This window comes from Rhinatrema bivittatum, chromosome 6 (genome assembly GCF_901001135.1).
Source record: "Rhinatrema bivittatum chromosome 6, aRhiBiv1.1, whole genome shotgun sequence".
Lineage (NCBI taxonomy): Eukaryota > Metazoa > Chordata > Amphibia > Gymnophiona > Rhinatrematidae > Rhinatrema > Rhinatrema bivittatum.
In genome coordinates this window covers 202,718,912-202,737,189 of record NC_042620.1, presented here as the reverse complement: position 1 = coordinate 202,737,189, position 18,278 = coordinate 202,718,912, and the positions used below count along the sequence as shown (strand labels likewise).

The window sequence follows — 18,278 nt, the reverse complement described above, 5'->3', positions numbered from 1 at the left end:
TTGGTCTGTCAATGCAAACAGCAGTACTTGGTTCCAGAAAATCTGAGCAGCATATTATCAAATGTTGTGAATTTTACAAAGGTCCCGTCTGTTTCCTTTTCAGCAGTTAAAATGTAAAATGAACCCTTACGGGCGGATTTTAAAAGCGGATTTACGCCTCCGGGAGGCATAAATCCATGGATAAAGGTAGGGGGGGTTTAGATAGGGCCAAGGGGGGGGGGGGGGGGTTAGGGAGCGGAAGGTGAGGGGAGGGCGAAAGAAAGTTCCCTATGAGGCCGCTCCAATTTCGGAGCGGCCTCGGAGGGAACGGAGGCAGGCTGTGCGGCTCGGCGCGCGCCGGCTGCCCAAAATCGGCAGCCTTGCACGCGCCGATCCAGGATTTTATAAGATACGCGCGTATCTTATAAAATCCAGCGTACTTTTGTTTGCGCCTGGTGCGCCAACAAAAGTACGTGAACGCGCTTTTTTAAAAAAATCTACCCCTTAATGTTCTTCTGGTTGTTGCAAGATATTATACGTCAGAGCATGGTGGAAAGAGAATAATCCATGGAATAGTGCTATACCAGGGTACAAATTAGATCACAATGACAGAGAGGAGCATCTTGATAGCGCTTTATATCCGGAATGGCATAGAGTCCAACAGGATAAAGATCCTGTATGAGACTAAATGCACAATCAAATCTTTATAGGTAGAAATCCCTTGTGTGTTGGGGAAGAGTATAGTGATAGGGGTATACTACTGTCCGCCTGGCCAAGATGGTGAGACGGACAGTGAAATGCTAAGAGAAATTAGGGAAGCTAACCAAATTGGTATTGCAGTAATAATGGGAGATTTCAATTACCCAAATGAGACAACAGAAGCAAACCTTGCACATAAGCAAGCAACCAAAACGAATCGTGCAAGGATAAAACTTAAAGTTCCACCAAGAATTCAAGTGTATAAATACTCAGTTTTATTCTCACAATCAGTAGAACATGGCAACTCCACATATGTCTAAATGAAAGTGTATCAGTCCCCCGACACGGTCCCGTGTTTCGCTGGTGGCTGCATCGGGAGGGACCACAGTAACAATAGAGTCTTTTAAATGGCGCTCCATGGTCCATTTAAAAGACTCTATTGTTACTGTGGTCCCTCCCGATGCAGCCACCAGCGAAACACGGGACCGTGTCGGGGGACTGATATACTTTCATTTAGACATATGTGGAGTTGCCATGTTCTACTGATTGTGAGAATAAAACTGAGTATTTATACACTTGAATTCTTGGTGGAACTTTAAGTTTTATCCTTGCACGATTCGTTTTGGTAGATTTCAATTACCCCAATATTGACTGGGTAAGTGAAACAGGACATGCTAGAGAGAAAGATCCTGGATGGAATAAAATGATAGTTTTATGCCGCAACTGTTTCAGGAATAGAGTGAGGGAGCAGTTTTAGATCTAATTCTCAGTGGAGCACAGGTGGGAGAAGTTACGGTTGTAGGGCCGCTTGAAAATAGTGATCATATGATCAAATCTGAAATAATGACTGGAAGATGTCAGTAAGTAAATCGACGGCTCTAGCACTAAAATTTCAAAAGGCAAACTTTAATAAAATGAGAAAAATAGTTAAAAAAAAAACAAAACAGAAAAAAAAACCCCTGAAAGGTGCAGATACACAAGTACAATGGGTGCAACAGACATGGACATTGTTGAAAAATACCATGCTAGAAGCACAGTCCAAATGTATTCCATCTTTGAGAAAGGTGGAAAGAAGGTCAAACGATTGCCAACATGACTAAAAAATGAGCTGAAAGAGTCTATTTTAGCCAAAAGATCTTCATTAAAAAATTGGAAGATGGATCCATCAGAAGAAATAGGATAAAGTATAAGCACTTGCAAGTTAAATGTAAAACACTGATAAGACAGACTAAGAGAGAATTTGAAAAGAAGTTGGCCATAGAGGCAAAAACACACAATAAAAACGTTTTAAAATATATCCGAAGCAGAAAACCTGTGAGGGAGTCAGTTGGACTGTTAGATGACTGAGGGGTTAAAGTGGCACTAGGGAAGATAAGGTCATCACAGAAAGATTAAACTATTTCTTTACTTCAGTGTTTACTGAAGAGGATGTTGGGGAGATACCTGTTCCAGAGACGGTTTGCAAGGGTGATGATTCAGATAAACTGAACCAAATCACTGTGAACCTGGAAGATGTGGTAGGCTAGACTGACAAACTGAAGAGTAGTAAATCACCTGGACCGGATGGGTATACACCCCAGGGCTCTGAAAGAACAAAAAAATGAAATTTCAGACTTATTTCCATTTATTTGTAACCTATCATTTAAATCATCTGTCGAACCTGAATATTGGAAGATGGCCAATATAACCCCTATATTTAAAAAGGGCTCCATGGGTGATCCAGGAAACTATAGACCAGTGAGCCTGACTTCAGTGCCAGAAAAAAAATTGTGGAAACTGTTATAAAGAATAAAATCACAAAACATTTAGATAGATATGATTTAATGGGACATACCAACATGGATTTACCCAAGGGAAGTCTTGCCTCACAAATCTCCTACATTTTTTTGAAGGCGTGAATAAACATGTGGACAAGGGGAACCGGTAGATGTGGTGTATTTGGATTTTCAGAAGGCATTCGACAAAGTCCCGCATGAGAGGCTTCTAAGAAAACTAAAAAGTCATGGGATAGGAGGCGATGTCCTTTTGTGGATCACAAGCTGGTTAAAAAGACAGAGGACAGTGGAAAAAGGTAAACAGTGGAGTGCCTTAGGGATCTGTACTTGGACTGGTGCTTTTTAATATATTTATAAATGATCTGGAAATGGGGACGATGAGTGAGGTGACCAAATTTGTGGATGACACAAAATTATGCGGAGTAGTTAAATCTCAAGCAGATTGTGATAAATTGCAGGAGGACCTTGCAAGACTGGAAGATTGGGCTTTCAAATGGCAGATGAAATTTAACACAGACAAGTGCAAAGTGATGTATTTAGGAAAAAATAGCCCTAGCTGTAGTTACACAATGTTAGGTTCTATCTTAGGAGTTATCACCCATGAAATAGATCTAGGTGTCATAGTGAATAATACATTGAAATCGTTGGCTCAGTATGCTTTGACGATCAAAAAAACAAATGGAATATTAAGAATTATCATGAAGGGAATGGACAATAAAATGATGGATGTCATAATGCCTCTGTATCACTCCATGGTGAGACCGCATCTTGAATACTGTGTGGAATTCTGGTTGTTTCATCTCAAAAAAGATATAGCTGCACTGGAGAAAGTGCAGAGAAGGGCAACCAAAATACTAAGGGGCATGGAATGGCTGCCTGCCCGTTTGGAGAAGAGACGACAGAGTCTACAAAATCATGAAAGGACTTGAGCAGGTAAATGTAAATCAGTTATTTACTCTCTCAGATAATAGAAGGACTAGGGGGTAGTCCATGAAGTTAAAACAAATCAATGACAACCCTTTTTTACTCAGAGCATAGTTAAGCTCTGGACTCCATTGCCAGAGGATTTGTTTACAGTAGTTAGTTTAACTGGGTTTAAGAACGGTTTGAATAAGTTCCTAGAAGAAAAATTCATAAACTATTACCGTATTTTTCGCTCCATAAGACGCACCTGACCATAAGACGCACCTAGGATTCAGAGGGGGAAAATTTAAAAAAAAAAAATTGTGCTAAACCGGCTCTGCGTCTGGGCGTCTTATGGAGCAAATTAGGGGAGTGCATAGTTTTTTTTTTCTCCCCATTTTGTTTTCGGGTCTGGGGAGGGCCATTTCGGTCCACTCCCCAGATCAGAACATTTTTCTTTCTGTGGGAACCCCCAAAACCCCCCCCCCCCCATCCCAACCCTTTAAATTAACAACCTCCACCCCCCTGACCCCCCCAAGACCTGCCGAATTAATTTCCTGCAACCCCCCACCCTCCTGACCCCCCCAAGACCTGCCAAACGTCCCTGGTGGTCCAGCGGGGGTCCAGGAGCGGTCCGGGAACGATCTCCTGGGCGTGAGCCGTCGGCTGCCAGTAAACAAAATGGCGCCGACGGCCCTATGCCCTCACTATGTCACTGAGACCGACCGCTGCTATTGGTCGGTCTCAGTGACATAGTGAGGGCATAGGGCCCTCGGCGCCATTTTGTTTACTGGCAGCCGACGGCCCTATGCCCTCACTATGTCACTGAGACCGATCGCTGCTATTGGTCGGTCTCAGTGACATAGTGAGGGCATAGGGCCGTCGGCTGCCAGTAAACAAAATGGCGCCGACGGCCCTATGCCCTCACTATGTCACTGAGACCGACCAATAGCAGCGGTCGGTCTCAGTGACATAGTGAGGGCATAGGGCCGTCGGCTGCCAGTAAACAAAATGGCGCCGACGGCCCTATGCCCTCACTATGTCACTGAGACCGACCAATAGCAGCGGTCGGTCTCAGTGACATAGTGAGGGCATAGGGCCGTCGGCGCCATTTTGTTTACTGGCAGCCGACGGCTCACGCCCAGGAGATCGTTCCCGGACCGCTCCTGGACCCCCGCTGGACCACCAGGGACGTTTGGCAGGTCTTGGGGGGGGTCAGGAGGGTGGGGGGTTGCAGGAAATTAATTCGGCAGGTCTTGGGGGGGTCAGGAGGGTGGGGGGTTGCAGGAAATTAATTTGTCAGGTCTTGGGGGGGGGTTGTAGGAAATTAAGTCGGCAGGTCTTGGGGGAGTCGGGGGGGGGGGGGGGGGGTGTTTGTTAGATTTTTGTTTGGTTTTTTTTTTTATATTCGCTCCATAAGACGCACATACATTTTCCCCCCACCTTTGGGGGAAAAAAAGTGCGTCTTATGGAGCGAAAAATACGGTAATTAATAAACAATAGAAGCTTGAGATTTATTTAATGTTTGGGTAGTTGCCGGGTACTTGTGACTTGGATTGGCCACTGTTGGAAACCGGATACTGGGCTTGATGAATCCTTGGTCTGACCCAGTATGGCAAATCTTATGTTCTTATGTAGACCGCTACAAAGGCCATCATTGCACCCTGCCACGAGCTTCTTCAGGGGAAAACAGCATTATTTATTTTTATTTATTTAAAGGCTTTTTTTGACCGGTATTTGTGGGTACATCATATCGGTTTACAAGTAACCTGAACAAAATACATATAACAGGGTGATCAAAACTTGGAAGGGAGTAACATGTTAATGGTAACAAACATGATTGAGGTAGAGGATGCGGGAAAAGAAACGAGGGGGGGAGAGGGTGGAGGTTTAGGGAGGAGATAGGATGGATGTGGCAGGCTAAAATTCAACAGGATTTAACCAGGTAGTCTTCACAACTGAGTTTCACCTGGATGGGTCCAATTTCTGATTTCAGCACAGAAAATGGGCATGTTTAACCGTTCAATAGATTAGACGTACATTGCCACTTATCAAATAAATCAACCAGCTTGTCAGTCGGACAACCTGCTGCATAATGGCAGTACTGCCCCATGTCTGTGTTTGTTACAATAGCAATATAAAGACGTATATTTGTATCTGTTTTTACAACAGTATGAGATAATAATCTTGTTTTGTACAGCTTTTGTTGTATAATTGATTTTGAGAAGCTTGGTAAATCTAAATAATTTTCAGAAATAGTCAATGAATCTTAACATTTGTTGTGAGACGAGGATCATGGGCATCCAAATGGCAGATGAAATTTAATGTGGACAATTGCAAAGTGATGCATATAAAGTAATATAACCCATACTGTAGTTACACGATGATCTACATGTCATAATGTATAATACATTGAAATAGATGGCTCAGTGTGCTGTGGCAGTCAAAAAAGCAAACGATGTTAGGAATTATTAAGAACGGAATATTAAATAAAACGGAAAATGTCATGGAGAGACTGAGCATTGAGTACTGTGTACAATTCTGGACACTGCATCTCAAAAAAGATATAGCTACATTGAGGAAGGTACAGAGAAGGGTGACCAAAATGATAAAGGGGATGGAACAGCTCCCCTATGAGGAAAGAAGTTAAGGCTGTTCAGCTTGGAGAAAAGACGGCTATGGGGAGATATGATAGAGGTCTATAAAACCATGAGAGGTCTAGAACGGGTAAATGTGAATCGGTTATTTACTCTTTCGGATAATAGAAGGACTAGGGGGCATTTCATGAAGTTGCAAGTAGCACATTTAAAACTAATCGGAGCAAAGTCTTTTTCACTCAACGCACAATTAAGCTTTTTAATTTGTTGCCAGATGTTGTGGTTAGGGCAGTTAGTGTAGAAGGGTTTAAAAAAAGGTTTGGATACATTCTTAGAGAAGAAGTCCATTAACTGCTATTTATCAAGTTGACTTAGGGAATAGCCACTGCTATTACTGTCATTAGTAACATGGGATCTATTTAATGTTTGGGTACTTGCCAGGTACTTATAACCTGGATTGGCCACTGTTGGAAACAGGATGCTGGACTTGATGGACCCTTGGTCTGACAGAGTATGGAAATTTCTTATGTTCTTATATCCTGTTTCCAACAGTGGTCAATCCAGGTCACAAGTACCTGGCAAGATTCCAAACAGCAAATAGATAAGGAGCTATTTCTGAAATCTATATGTTAATAATGTTTTATAGACTTTTCGTCCAGGAATTTGTCCAAACCTTTTTTAAACCCAGCTATGCTACTTGCCTTAACCACACGCTCCAGTAATGAATTTCAGAGCTTAATTGTGCACTGAATGCAAAAGAATTTTCTCTGAATTGTTTTGAATATGCTACATATTAATATTATGGAGTATCCCCTAGTCTTTGCATTTTCTGAAAGAGTAAATAGTGTATTTACATTTACTTTTTCTATTCCACTCATGATTTTATGGACCTCTACCATATCTCCCCCAGACATTTCTTCTCCAAGTTGAACAGACCTAACCTCTTTAAGCCTTTTCTCATAGGGGAGCCATTCCATCTCTTTAATCATTTTGAAAAACCTTCTCTGCATCTTTACCAATGCAACTATATCTTTCTGGTAGCCAGAACTGCACACAATACTCAGGGATGTTAGCTTTTAAAGGACTGTGCAGACACATCTTGATACATGTGATTCGGCACATGCCCAGGGACACGGCTATTTTATAACGTGCGCACATATGCACATATGTTTATCTTCATTCTCCCACTCTTTTTTTTCCTACTCCCAGTTAAGGCTTCCTTGTTATAATGTAACTTTATGCTCCTTTTATGCTCCTTTTAAAATGTCTCATTGATTGGTTATAGTTACTGATTAGTTCGATGTAAACCGAGTTGATTTGATTTGTATCAAGAAAGTCGGTATATAAAAGCCTTTAATAAAAATAAATAATATGTTATAAAACAGCATAGGCGCATGTATGTGCACGCACTATTTTGCAACTGGATATGCACAGCTGCACACAGAGTATGAGCCATGCCAGCTGAAAATTTTATAACAGGCACGCGTCCACACCATGACCAGTTTCACCAATTCGTCCACCAGTTTGCCCAGACTAGAGGTAGATCTTCCGAACCCCCCTGATTTGATACTCTGCATTCCCACCCATTTCCCAAAACCCTTTAAACCCATCATGGATAGCTGGATTTTTTTTTTTTAAACTTATACCTTCTCCATAGCAGAAGTAAACTTATGCAGCTCTAGACCTGTGCGCATGCCCAGGTGTGCAAGTATTTGCGAGTACATCTCTTGGCCCTACCCCAGAATGCTCACATCTACACTATGCCCCTTTCTGAATCGGATTGAGATATTCGCATATTGGGAAAAGTGCGTGCATAAAGATAGCTTTTAAAATCTGGCGCATGTACGCATGTCCTATATTAGCGCACAATTCCCTATTCAGGGGCACACCTAGATTTTTAAATTCACCTTTAAGTGCAGCCTCATCATGGAGCAAAACAGAGGTATTATGACATTCTCCATTTTATTCTCCATTCCTTTCCCAATAATTCCTAATGATGCTTGATTTTGTTTGACTGCCAACTCATACTGAACCAAGGATTTCAAAGTATTATCCACTATGACGTCCACGTCCTTTTTGTGAGCAGTGACTCCTAATATGAAACATAACATTGTGTAACTACAGGGTGGGTTATTTTTCCCCATGTGCATTACTTTGCACTTGCGATTTAAATGCCCAGTCTTCCAGTTTTGCAAGATCCTCCTGCAATTTTTCACAATCTGCTTGTGATTTAACAACTTGGAATAATTTTGTATTGTCTGCAAATTTGATAACTTCATTCATTGCTCCTTTTCCAGGTCATTTAGAAATATATTAAAAAGTACAGGTACCAGCACAGATCCTGTTTAAGCTTCCCAAATGAGAAAACTGACCATTTAGTTCTACTCCCTGCTTCCTAACTTTTAACCAGTTTGCAATACACAGTAAGACATTTTCTCCTATCCCATGGTTTTTTAATTTTCTTGGGAGTCTCTCATGGTGCACTTTGTCAAATGCCTTCTCAAAATCCAAATAAACTACATCCACTGGGCTCACCAGTATTCACATGTTTATTAATCTCTTCAAAAAAAATGTAGCAGACTGGTGAAGCAATATTTCCCTTGTGTAAATTCATGCTAGCTGTGTCTCATTAAACGATGTTTTTCTATATGTTCTGTGATTTTATTCTTTAGAATAGTTTCCACAATTTTTCCTGAAACTGAAGTCAGACTCACTTGTCTATAGCTTCCTGGATCACTCCTAGAGCCCTTTTTAAATATCAGGGTTACGTTGGTCACCCGCCAGTCTTCAGGCATGGTGAACAATCCAAACGAGAGGTTACAAATTACCATTATCAGACCTGAAATTTCATTTTTTAGTTCCTTCTTCACTCTGGGGTGTATACGATCTGGTTCAGATTACTTGTTACTCTTTAATTTATCAATTTGACTTATTACAGTATCTCTTACAGCTTCACAGTGATTTGTATCACTTCCTTTGAACCATCACCATTGAAAATAGTTTCTGGTAGGGATGTGAATCGTTTTTTGACGATTTAAAATATCGTCCGATATATTTTAAATCGTCAAAAATCGTTAGGGCCACGATACAATACCAATTCCCCCGATTTATCGTCAAAAAATCGTAAATCGGGGGAACGGGTAGGGCAGGAAAACCGGCACACCAAAACCCCCTAAAACCCACCCCCAACCCTTTAAATTAAATCCCCCACCCTCCCGAACCCCCCCCCCCAATGCCTTAAATTACCTGGGGGTCCAGCGGCGGTCTGGAACGGCAGCGGTCCGGAATGGCCTCCTGCAATAGAATCGTGTTGTCTTCAGCCAGCGCCATTTTTCAAAATGGCGGCGCAAAATGGCTGCGGCCATAGACCAACACGATTCGACTGCAGGAGGTCGTTCCGGACCCCCGCTGGACTTTTGGCAAGTCTTGTGGGGGTCAGGAGGCCCCCTCAAGCTGGCCAAAAGTCCCTGGGGGTCCAGCGGGGGTCCGGAAAATGATCTCCTGCCGCGAATCGTTTTCCGTACGGAAAATGGCGCCGGCAGGAGATCGACTGCAGGTCATTCAGCGGGGGACCGGAACCCCCGCTGAACGAGCTCCTGCAGTCGATCTCCTGCCGGCGCCATTTTCCGTACGGAAAACGATTCGCGGCAGGAGATCGTTTTCCGGACCCCCGCTGGACCCCCAGGGACTTTGGCCAGCTTGGGGGGCCTCCTGACCCCCACAAGACTTGCCAAAAGTCCAGCGGGGGTCCAGAACGACCTCCTGCAGTCGAATCGTGTTGGTCTATGGCCACCACCATTTTGAAGAATGGCGCCTGCTGAAGACAACACGATTCTATTGCAGGAGGCCGTTCCGGACCGCCGCTGGATCCCCAGGTAATTTAAGGCATTTGGGGGGGGTTAGGGAGGGTGGGGAATTTAATTTAAAGAGTCGGGGGTGGGTTTTAGGGGGTTTTAGTGTGCCGGCTCACGATTTTCACGATATTTTAACCACCCAAACGATAACAATACGATTCCCTCCCCCTCCCAGCCGAAATCGATCGTTAAGACGATCGAGGACACGATTCACATCTCTAGTTTCTGGTACAGGTTATCTCCCCAACATTCTCTTCAGTAAACAACAAAGCAAAGAATTAATTCAATCATTTTGCAAAGGCCTTATCTTCACTAAGTATTCCCTTAACCCCCTCGAATCATCTAATGGTCCAACCATTGAGGCCAATCAGTTGCTAGAATGGCAGGAATCTTGCAATGAAAGATTAGATTATTACTATTAGTAAGATATGTCTTGTTAACTTAGAAAATGTCAGTGGCAAATTTTAATCAAATGCTATTGGAACCCTTTCAAATTTTTAACTATATATTACCATGTTACATCTTCCCTGTACTGTTTGACAATAAAATATTTGCATTAACTTTATCTGCTATGTCTTACATCATCCCACAAAAGTCAGCAAACAATAATGATACTCTGAAGTTCTGCGTTCACTATTTGTGATTTCTAGTATTTTTTTCTTTTAGTTCTTGCTCTATTTCATTCTGCGATAACATCATGTGGCCAAGGCAGTAGTTCAGAGACTTCTGATTATCTGAAGTGAATGTTATCCCTGGTTATTAGTGAAATTGATTACTGTAATGGGTTATTATTGGGGTTTTCATTCATCAAAATGCGATATGAACAATAATGCACAGTGCAAATGTTAATTTTTTGGAGGGGTAGGATCAGCGATGAGTTTGGGTGGGATTTAGTAAAATGAGGGGCAATATTGCACAGTGTGGTAGCATAACGCATGCTATTGCATGGTTTTAACGCCGGAAATAACACCACCTTTTTTCCTGGCGTTAGGCTGTTTGATATGCCCGAAATGGCCATAATCAATTCGTGATACATTTTTGGAATTGCATTTTGGCCATTTCTGGGCTTGGGAGAGGGGGAGGAGAGAGAGAGAGCGAGCGAGCGCCTCTGGGGAGGGCCTCACTGTGTGCACCTATTTATATCTCTATAGGAGGGCCATCTAAATAGGTCGAGGTGAGGTGTCGGTGGTGGTTTAGGGTTCAAGCTAGGGTGAGATAACATAGTACAAAATTTCATCTTTGTGAGACTTTCCTCACTCCAAATGATGTCAAATCTTCACCTAGGTGTACTGTGCTGTTCGTACATCTCACTCTACATGAGAAACTGGCCCCTAAACCACCACTAATACCTCACCTCGACCTATTAGATGGCCCTCCTATAGAGATATAAATACTTCACTATTATGAGGGTCTTGTAGATAGTCACTCTCTCTCAAGATGTGAAAAATAGGGATTATCGCAGGGTGTGCTAAGTTTATCGCATCACATGATAGTACCGATGCGAAGCGGTAAGTTACCACATGATGCGGTAATTCTAAAATTTCCCTAAACATGCCCCTTTTTTCTTAATGTGGGCGTTATCAATGCATTAACGCATTTTGATGAATCTAGGGAATAATGATTTATAAAGTGCAGCTAATTCAAAATCCTGCTGCAATGGTTATTTTTAAAATCCTATGTTGGAAAAGTATTTCTTCCGTTAAGAGAAATACAGTGGCTTCCATTAAAGATTCAGTTCAGTTTTAATATCTTAACTGACCTTTAAAGCCCTTTGGGGCTTGGTATCACAATATCTTCAATCTAGATTGAATAGGTATATGCCCAGTAGGGCACTGAAATTGAATCCAGAAGCATGATTGATTGTTCTATTGGTAGAGGAGATATGCCTGGCTAGGACTGTAGCAAAGTCCTTTTCTGTGGCCGCATCACAACTTTAGACTCTATGCCATTTGATTAGAGGCTCACCACTGTTTACGTCGAGTTCAGAAAACTTTAAAAAATCTGGTTATTTTCATTAAGTTCTTTGTTGTATAAGACATAATCTATTCCTTGATTATAATTATTTAATAAGTCAAAAAACTTTCTTAGAACCTCATATAATTAATTACCAAACAATATTAACATATAACTTAAACATCATTCCATCAAGAGCATATATAGTAAGAATAATGTATATACTTATACAGTTTTTTTAATTTTCTTTTAATTTTTATTCAATTTTTAACATTGTGTGGATACCCCAAAACTTCCAATTTTTCCATAAATATATATAACACACAATCCCATAAAATACATACTACCCATTCACTCACACCATTCATACTATTACTTAAAATTACCCACCATATTGCACTTTTCCCATAAACATATTTAACATAAAGCAGATACAGTACATGAATTACAGATAAATGAGCCTTCATACAATGTTGCTATACATATCCAGCATCATTATCTCTCTTTAGTACATTTCTTGAATTCTTCAACAATTGTTAACGCTCCCACCGTATTCAATATATGTTGTATAGTCAGTCCCCGACAAGGACCTTGTTTCGCAATTAAGCTTCCTCAGGGGTTAATCTTGACACAATTTTCTCTTACGATCCCTCTCACATGGGAGCTCTAATTCTCCGTTGTACTGAACCTTCCACTACTCATCGGTACCCACACACCAATCTGTAATGGTTTCTAGGAATAACAAGGATTATATAATTCCACGATAATCCTCAATGGGAAATATCACAAGATTTCAAATTTCCTCCGTGAAACGGGCTGTGCCAACCTCACATATTCTTTTCTCCGTCACTCAGCGCCTTCTCATTTCAACCTCTCCTTATATTATTGTAACTCCACATCTCTTCATACCATCACAGTATAACACAATCTCACTTCCCCTCACTCTCTATACAACCAAGCATCCTCCTGGTTCTGGCCACCACTTATCACACTCTTTCACTATTTTGAGATCAGGCACTATCACTGAGTTTTCTCTTCAGGTGAGTATACAACAGCTCTTCATCTCCCAATGTGTAACACTCCCTCAGATTTATGCACCCCAAATGTATGATTCTGCAATTTTCACACTAAATCTTAACTGCCAAGCATTTGACCACTTCTCAAGCTTTGTTTAGATCACTTCTTATTCTATTTCCTCAGTGGTGTTCACTCTGTTGCAGATCTCTGTCTCATCTGTAAACTAGAAAACTTTTCTTTCTAACCCCTCCATGATGTCCCTCACAAGGATACTGAACAGAACCAGCCCCAGGACCAATCCCTGAAGCAATTCACTAATGATATTTTTCTCCCCAGGGTGAATGCCATTTACCATTACCCTTTGACTATCATTCAACCAGTTTCTAAACCAGTCCACCTCACTTGGTTAGTGTTGTGTACTACCACGTGGAAGGTCCTGGGCTGGGGATGCTACTGACACAGTGTTCACAGCCCCTGAGGGGGAGAGAACCATGGTCATTACTTAAGGATGACACTCATGCTGGATTTATTACCTGTGATTGCAGAGTCCTGGAAGGAGCTCTGGGTCATTGAAATGGCCCAAGACCTTCACTGCCATTTAATGTGGACAAATACAAAGTGATGCACATAGGGAAAAATAACCCATGTTGTAGTTTAAAGATGTTAAGTTCCATATTAGCAGTTACCACCCAGGAAAAAGATCTAAAATCATAGTGGACAATACTTTGAAATCATCAGCTCAGTGTGCTTCAAGGGTCAAAAAAGCAAACGGAATGTTAGGAAATATTAGCAAAGGAATGGTGAATAAAACAGAAAGCAAATGTTGCTTACCTGATGTAACAGGTGTTCTCACAGGACAGCAGGATGTTAGTCCTCACAAATGGGTGACATCGAGGATGGAGCCCACCACGGAAAACCTCTGTCAAAGTTCAAACAGAACCTTGACTGGCCCCCACTGGGCATGCCCAGCAAGGCACCGACCCTGCAGCCAGCAGGGGTCTCCCTTCAGTCTGATTTTCAAAGCTACAGGCAGTGCCTAGAAAGTAAAAACAAAACGAACCCAACACCGCGGGGTGGCGGGCGGGTTTCGTGAGGACTAACATCCTGCTGTCCTGTGAGAACACCTGTTACATCAGGTAAGCAACATTTGCTTTCTCACAGGACAAGCAGGATGGTTGTCCTCACAAATGGGTGAGTACCGAGCTGAGGATGTCCTGACTTGCACCAAATGCACCCAACGACGTGCAACAGGCAGTACAAGTGGGGTGGAATTTGGGAAAGGGCATCCGCACCCTACCGGGAAGGTGGAAGGGTGTTGGTACATCAGGTTGGAAAAAGGTTACGCAAGACAGATTGGCCGAAGATGGAGTCCTGTCTTCCAGCTTTGTCCAAACAATAGTGGGCTGCAAAGGTATGGAGAGAACTCCAGGTTGCAGCCCTGCAGATGTCAGGAAGCGGCACCGATCGAAGGTGTGCCACTGACGTAGCCATGGCCCTCACAGAGTGTGCTTTGACACGGTCTTGGAAAGGAATGCCAGCCTGCTCATAGCAGAAAGAAATGCAGTCCGCCAACCAGGAGGAAAGAGCCTGCTTACCCACAGGTTGTCCTAACTTGTTAGGATGGAAAGAGACGAATAATTGAGTGCTCTTCCTGTGAGAAACTGTACGGTCTAGGTAAAAGGCTAGAGCTCGTTTACAGTCTAGGGTATGCAGGGTCTGTTCTCCAGAGTTGGAGTGGGGCCTGGGAAAAAAGATAGGTAGTATGATGGATTGATTGATATGAAACTCAGAAACTACCTTAGGTAAAAATTTAGGGTGAGTGCGGAGTACCGCCCGGTCCTGCAGGAGTTTAGTGTAAGGCGGATAGGTAACTAGGGCCTGTAATTCACTAACCCTGCGAGCTGAAGTGATAGCCAAAAGGAATAACACTTTCCATGTGAGATACTTTAACTCACAGGAGTGCAGAGGTTCGAAAGGAGGTTTCATTAGACGACCAAGAACCAGATTAAGGTCCCAGGATGGGGCCGGAGGCCGTAAGGGTGGCTTCAGATGGAGCAAGCCTTAAGAAAACGTGTTACTAGGGGTTGTACTGAAATAGGGACACCCTGTACACCTTTATGGAAGGCGGCTACCGCACTGACATGCATCCTAATGGAAGAGGTTTTAAGACCTGATTCAGAGAGATGCCATAAATAGTCCAAGAATTTGGAAATTGGACAGGAAAGGGGATCAAGGGACTGAGAAGTGCACCATGATGTGTACCTTTTCCATTTGTATGAGTAAGACTTTCTTGTGGAAGGCTTTCGTGAAGCTATCAGGACTCGAGAAACGGAATCTGAAAGGTTGAAAGGCTGAAGGACTAACCTTTCAACATCCATGCCGTCAGGGACAAGGCTTGGAGGTTGGGATGGAGGAGGCATCCGTCGTTTTGAGTGAGCAGATGCGGGTCCTTTCCCAGAGGAATGTGCCTGCGGATGGAGAGATCCTGGAGTATTGGAAACCATACTTGGCGTGGCCAGTAAGGTGCTATCAGGATCATGGTTCCTCCGTCCTGGCGTAGCTTCACGAGAGTCTTTGACACAAGAGGAAGTGGAGGGAATGCATAGAGCAGACCGGTTGTCCACTTGAGGGAGAATGCATCCCTCGGCCGAGAGTTCTGGCTCCGAATGAGAGAGCAGTAATCGTCCACTTTGTGGTTCTGAGGGGACGCAAAGAGGTCTATGCGGGGAGAACCCCACTTGTGAAACAGAGAGGTCGCTACCAGAGGATCGAGTGACCACTCGTGCGGTCGGAAGACACGGCTCAGCCGGTCTGCCAATACATTGTCTACTCCCGGCAGGTAAGTGGCCCTGAGGTACATAGAGTGGGAGAGGGCTTCCGCCCAGATCTGCGCAGCTTCCTGACACAGAAGGAAGGAGCCTGTGCCTCCCTGCTTGTTTATGTACCACATGGCCACTTGGTTGTCCGTCTGGATTAAGATTATCTGATGAAAGAGATGATCTTTGAAAGTGCGGAGCGCATAGCGGATTGCTCGAAGTTCCAGGAAATTGATCTGGTGTTCGGCTTCCTCGTTGGACCATAACCCTTGGGTTTGAAAATTGTCCACATGGGCCCCCCAACCGATGTGGGAAGCGTCGGTGGTTAGGATAACTTGCGGATCCGGTGGAAGAAAGGGTAAGCCCTGAAGGAGGTTGACCTGAGTCGTCCACCAAGTTAAGGATAGGCGCAGCGCTTGTGTGACTGTGATTATGGAGGACAGAGGCTGAAAAGCTTGAATCCATTGTTGTCGTAGAGTCCATTGTGTTACCCTCATGGCTAGTCTGGTCATGGGAGTGACTTGAACCGAGGATGCCATGTGTCCTAGGAGAACTAGGAATTGGCGAGCTGTGGCAGTGTCTTGAGACTGGAGCTGGTGAGCTAGGGACATGAGAGTTTGGACCCGTTGTAGCGGAAGGTAGGCCTTTGTCTGTAAGGTGTCCAAGTCTGCCCCAATGAAAGATAAGGTTTGAGATGGGACGAAGCAAGATTTCTCGTAATTGACAAGAAACCCTAAGGAAAGGAGTGTGTTGATTGTCAATTGTAGGGAGGACCGGGCAATCTGAGGGGTGGAGGCCCTGATCAGCCAGTCGTCCAGATAGGGGTATACGTGGACACCTTCCTTCCTGAGGAATGCTGCTACAACTACGAGGCATTTGGTGAAGACCCGTGGAGCAGATGCCAGACCGAAAGGCAGTACTCGGTATTGATAATGGTCGCGGCCTACGAGAAACCGCAGATATTTGCGATGGGATTGTGTTATCGCAATATGGGTATAAGCTTCCTTGAGGTCGAGGGAGCATAGCCAATCCCCTTTCTGCAGCAGAGGGAGTAACGTGCCCAGGGTTACCATCTTGAATTTTTCTTTTTGAAGGTACTTGTTGAGGGCTCGAAGGTCTAAAATTGGACGTAGCCCTCCTGATTTCTTTGGAATTAGGAAGTATCTGGAATAGAATCCCTTGCCTCGTTGAGAGGGAGGAACGAGTTCTATAGCATTTGATTGCAGAAGAAGAGATACTTCCTGTTGTAATTGAGCCAAATGGCTGGATAGACTCCACGCTTGAAGCGGCGGGGAGTCTGCCGGAAGAGTTATGAAATTGAGGTGGTAACCCTGTGCGATAATCGCCAGTACCCACTGGTCTGAGGTAATCCGTATCCAATGCTGTAGAAAGTGGCACAGACGACCCCCTACAGGGATGTGGGGGAGTGGGATATGGCATGTGCTCCGAGTCGGGAAGTCAAAGGCCTGCCGCAGGCCCGGGGGGTGGGGCTACAGCAGGTCTTTGTTTCCGAGGTTGGCGTGGCTGAGGTCTGGTGGAGGATCGAGCCGGACGAGGCCTAGTCGACGGAGGGTAATAACGACGTGGCCGAAAGAATGACTTTTTGGAGTCCTTCTTAGGTGGTGGTTTGGAGGATACCTCAGATGGAACAGACGAAAGTTGTTTCAACGTCTCGTGGTGATCCTTCAATTCCGCCACAATTTGTTGAATCTGTTCTCCGAACAGATTATCCCCTAAGCAGGGTAAATCGGCTAGACGATCCTGAACCTCTGGGCGAAGGTTGGATGATTTTAACCAAGCCAAACGTCTGGCTGAGATGGCAGTAGCTGAGACTTTCGTGGAAGCATCGAAGATATCGTAGGCCGTTCGGATCTCGTGCTTCCCAGCTTCAAATCCTTTGTGAAGGAGGGCTTGAAGCTGTGGCTGGTATTGGTCCGGTAAGGTGTCAGCGTAGTCCTGCATTTGTTTAAGGATAGCTCTGTTGTACTGAGTCATATAAAGTTGGTATGAAGCTATACGAGATATCAACATAGCCCCATGATACACTTTCCTTCCCACACTATCAAGAAATTGGTTGTCCTTGATAGGGGGAGTGGAAGAGTGTGGCTTTAAACGCTTGGCTTTCTTTTGCGCAGACTCAACTACAACAGAGCGATGATCCAGTTGAGACTTCTGAAATCCTGGTGCTGACTGAACGAGGTAGGTTGAGTCAGCTTTTTTATTGACTGGTGACACAGATGAAGGTGATTCCCAGTTTTTCTTTAAAAGATCCAGAAATACTTGGTGAATGGGGATGGAAGCGATGATCTTGGGGGCATCCAGAAATTGGAGCAGCTCCATCATTTGGTGCCTGTCATCGGTCTCAGATTGCAGCTGAAAAGGCACAACTTCTGACATCTCCTTTACAAAATTTATAAAGGAGAGATCTTCAGGAGGAGATCGTTTTCTACTCTCTGTAGGAGATGGTGGGGATGGTAAATCTGTATCTGAAGATGAATCATCACCCCAGGTATCATAAGGATCATGTAAGGTTTGCTGTCCTGAAGGACCTGGTAGAGGATCCAAAGGCATCGATGGAACCGGTGCTGCAAGCGGAACAGTGAACGGCATCGAGGGCTTCGGGGCCACCGATGGAATCGGTGCCGATCTTGGAATCGATGGAGCCGAAGGATAAATCGGTGGAAA

General features: G+C 43.8%; 1 protein-coding gene across 6 annotated transcripts in view; it reads right to left on the bottom strand.

The window, feature by feature from the left end:
• The window catches only part of UBE2F (ubiquitin conjugating enzyme E2 F (putative)), a 283,299-nt gene that overhangs the window by 28,928 nt on the left and 236,093 nt on the right, over nt 1–18,278 (bottom strand). For 5 of the 6 annotated variants that reach the window (XM_029606415.1, XM_029606417.1, XM_029606414.1 and 2 more), the window contains one exon: nt 2,233–2,262. The exons of the other annotated variant lie outside the window; for it this stretch is intronic. In XM_029606415.1, the coding sequence (XP_029462275.1) occupies nt 2,233–2,262 (30 nt within the window). The remainder of the gene's footprint in view (nt 1–2,232; nt 2,263–18,278) is intronic. 6 annotated transcript variants of the gene reach the window in all.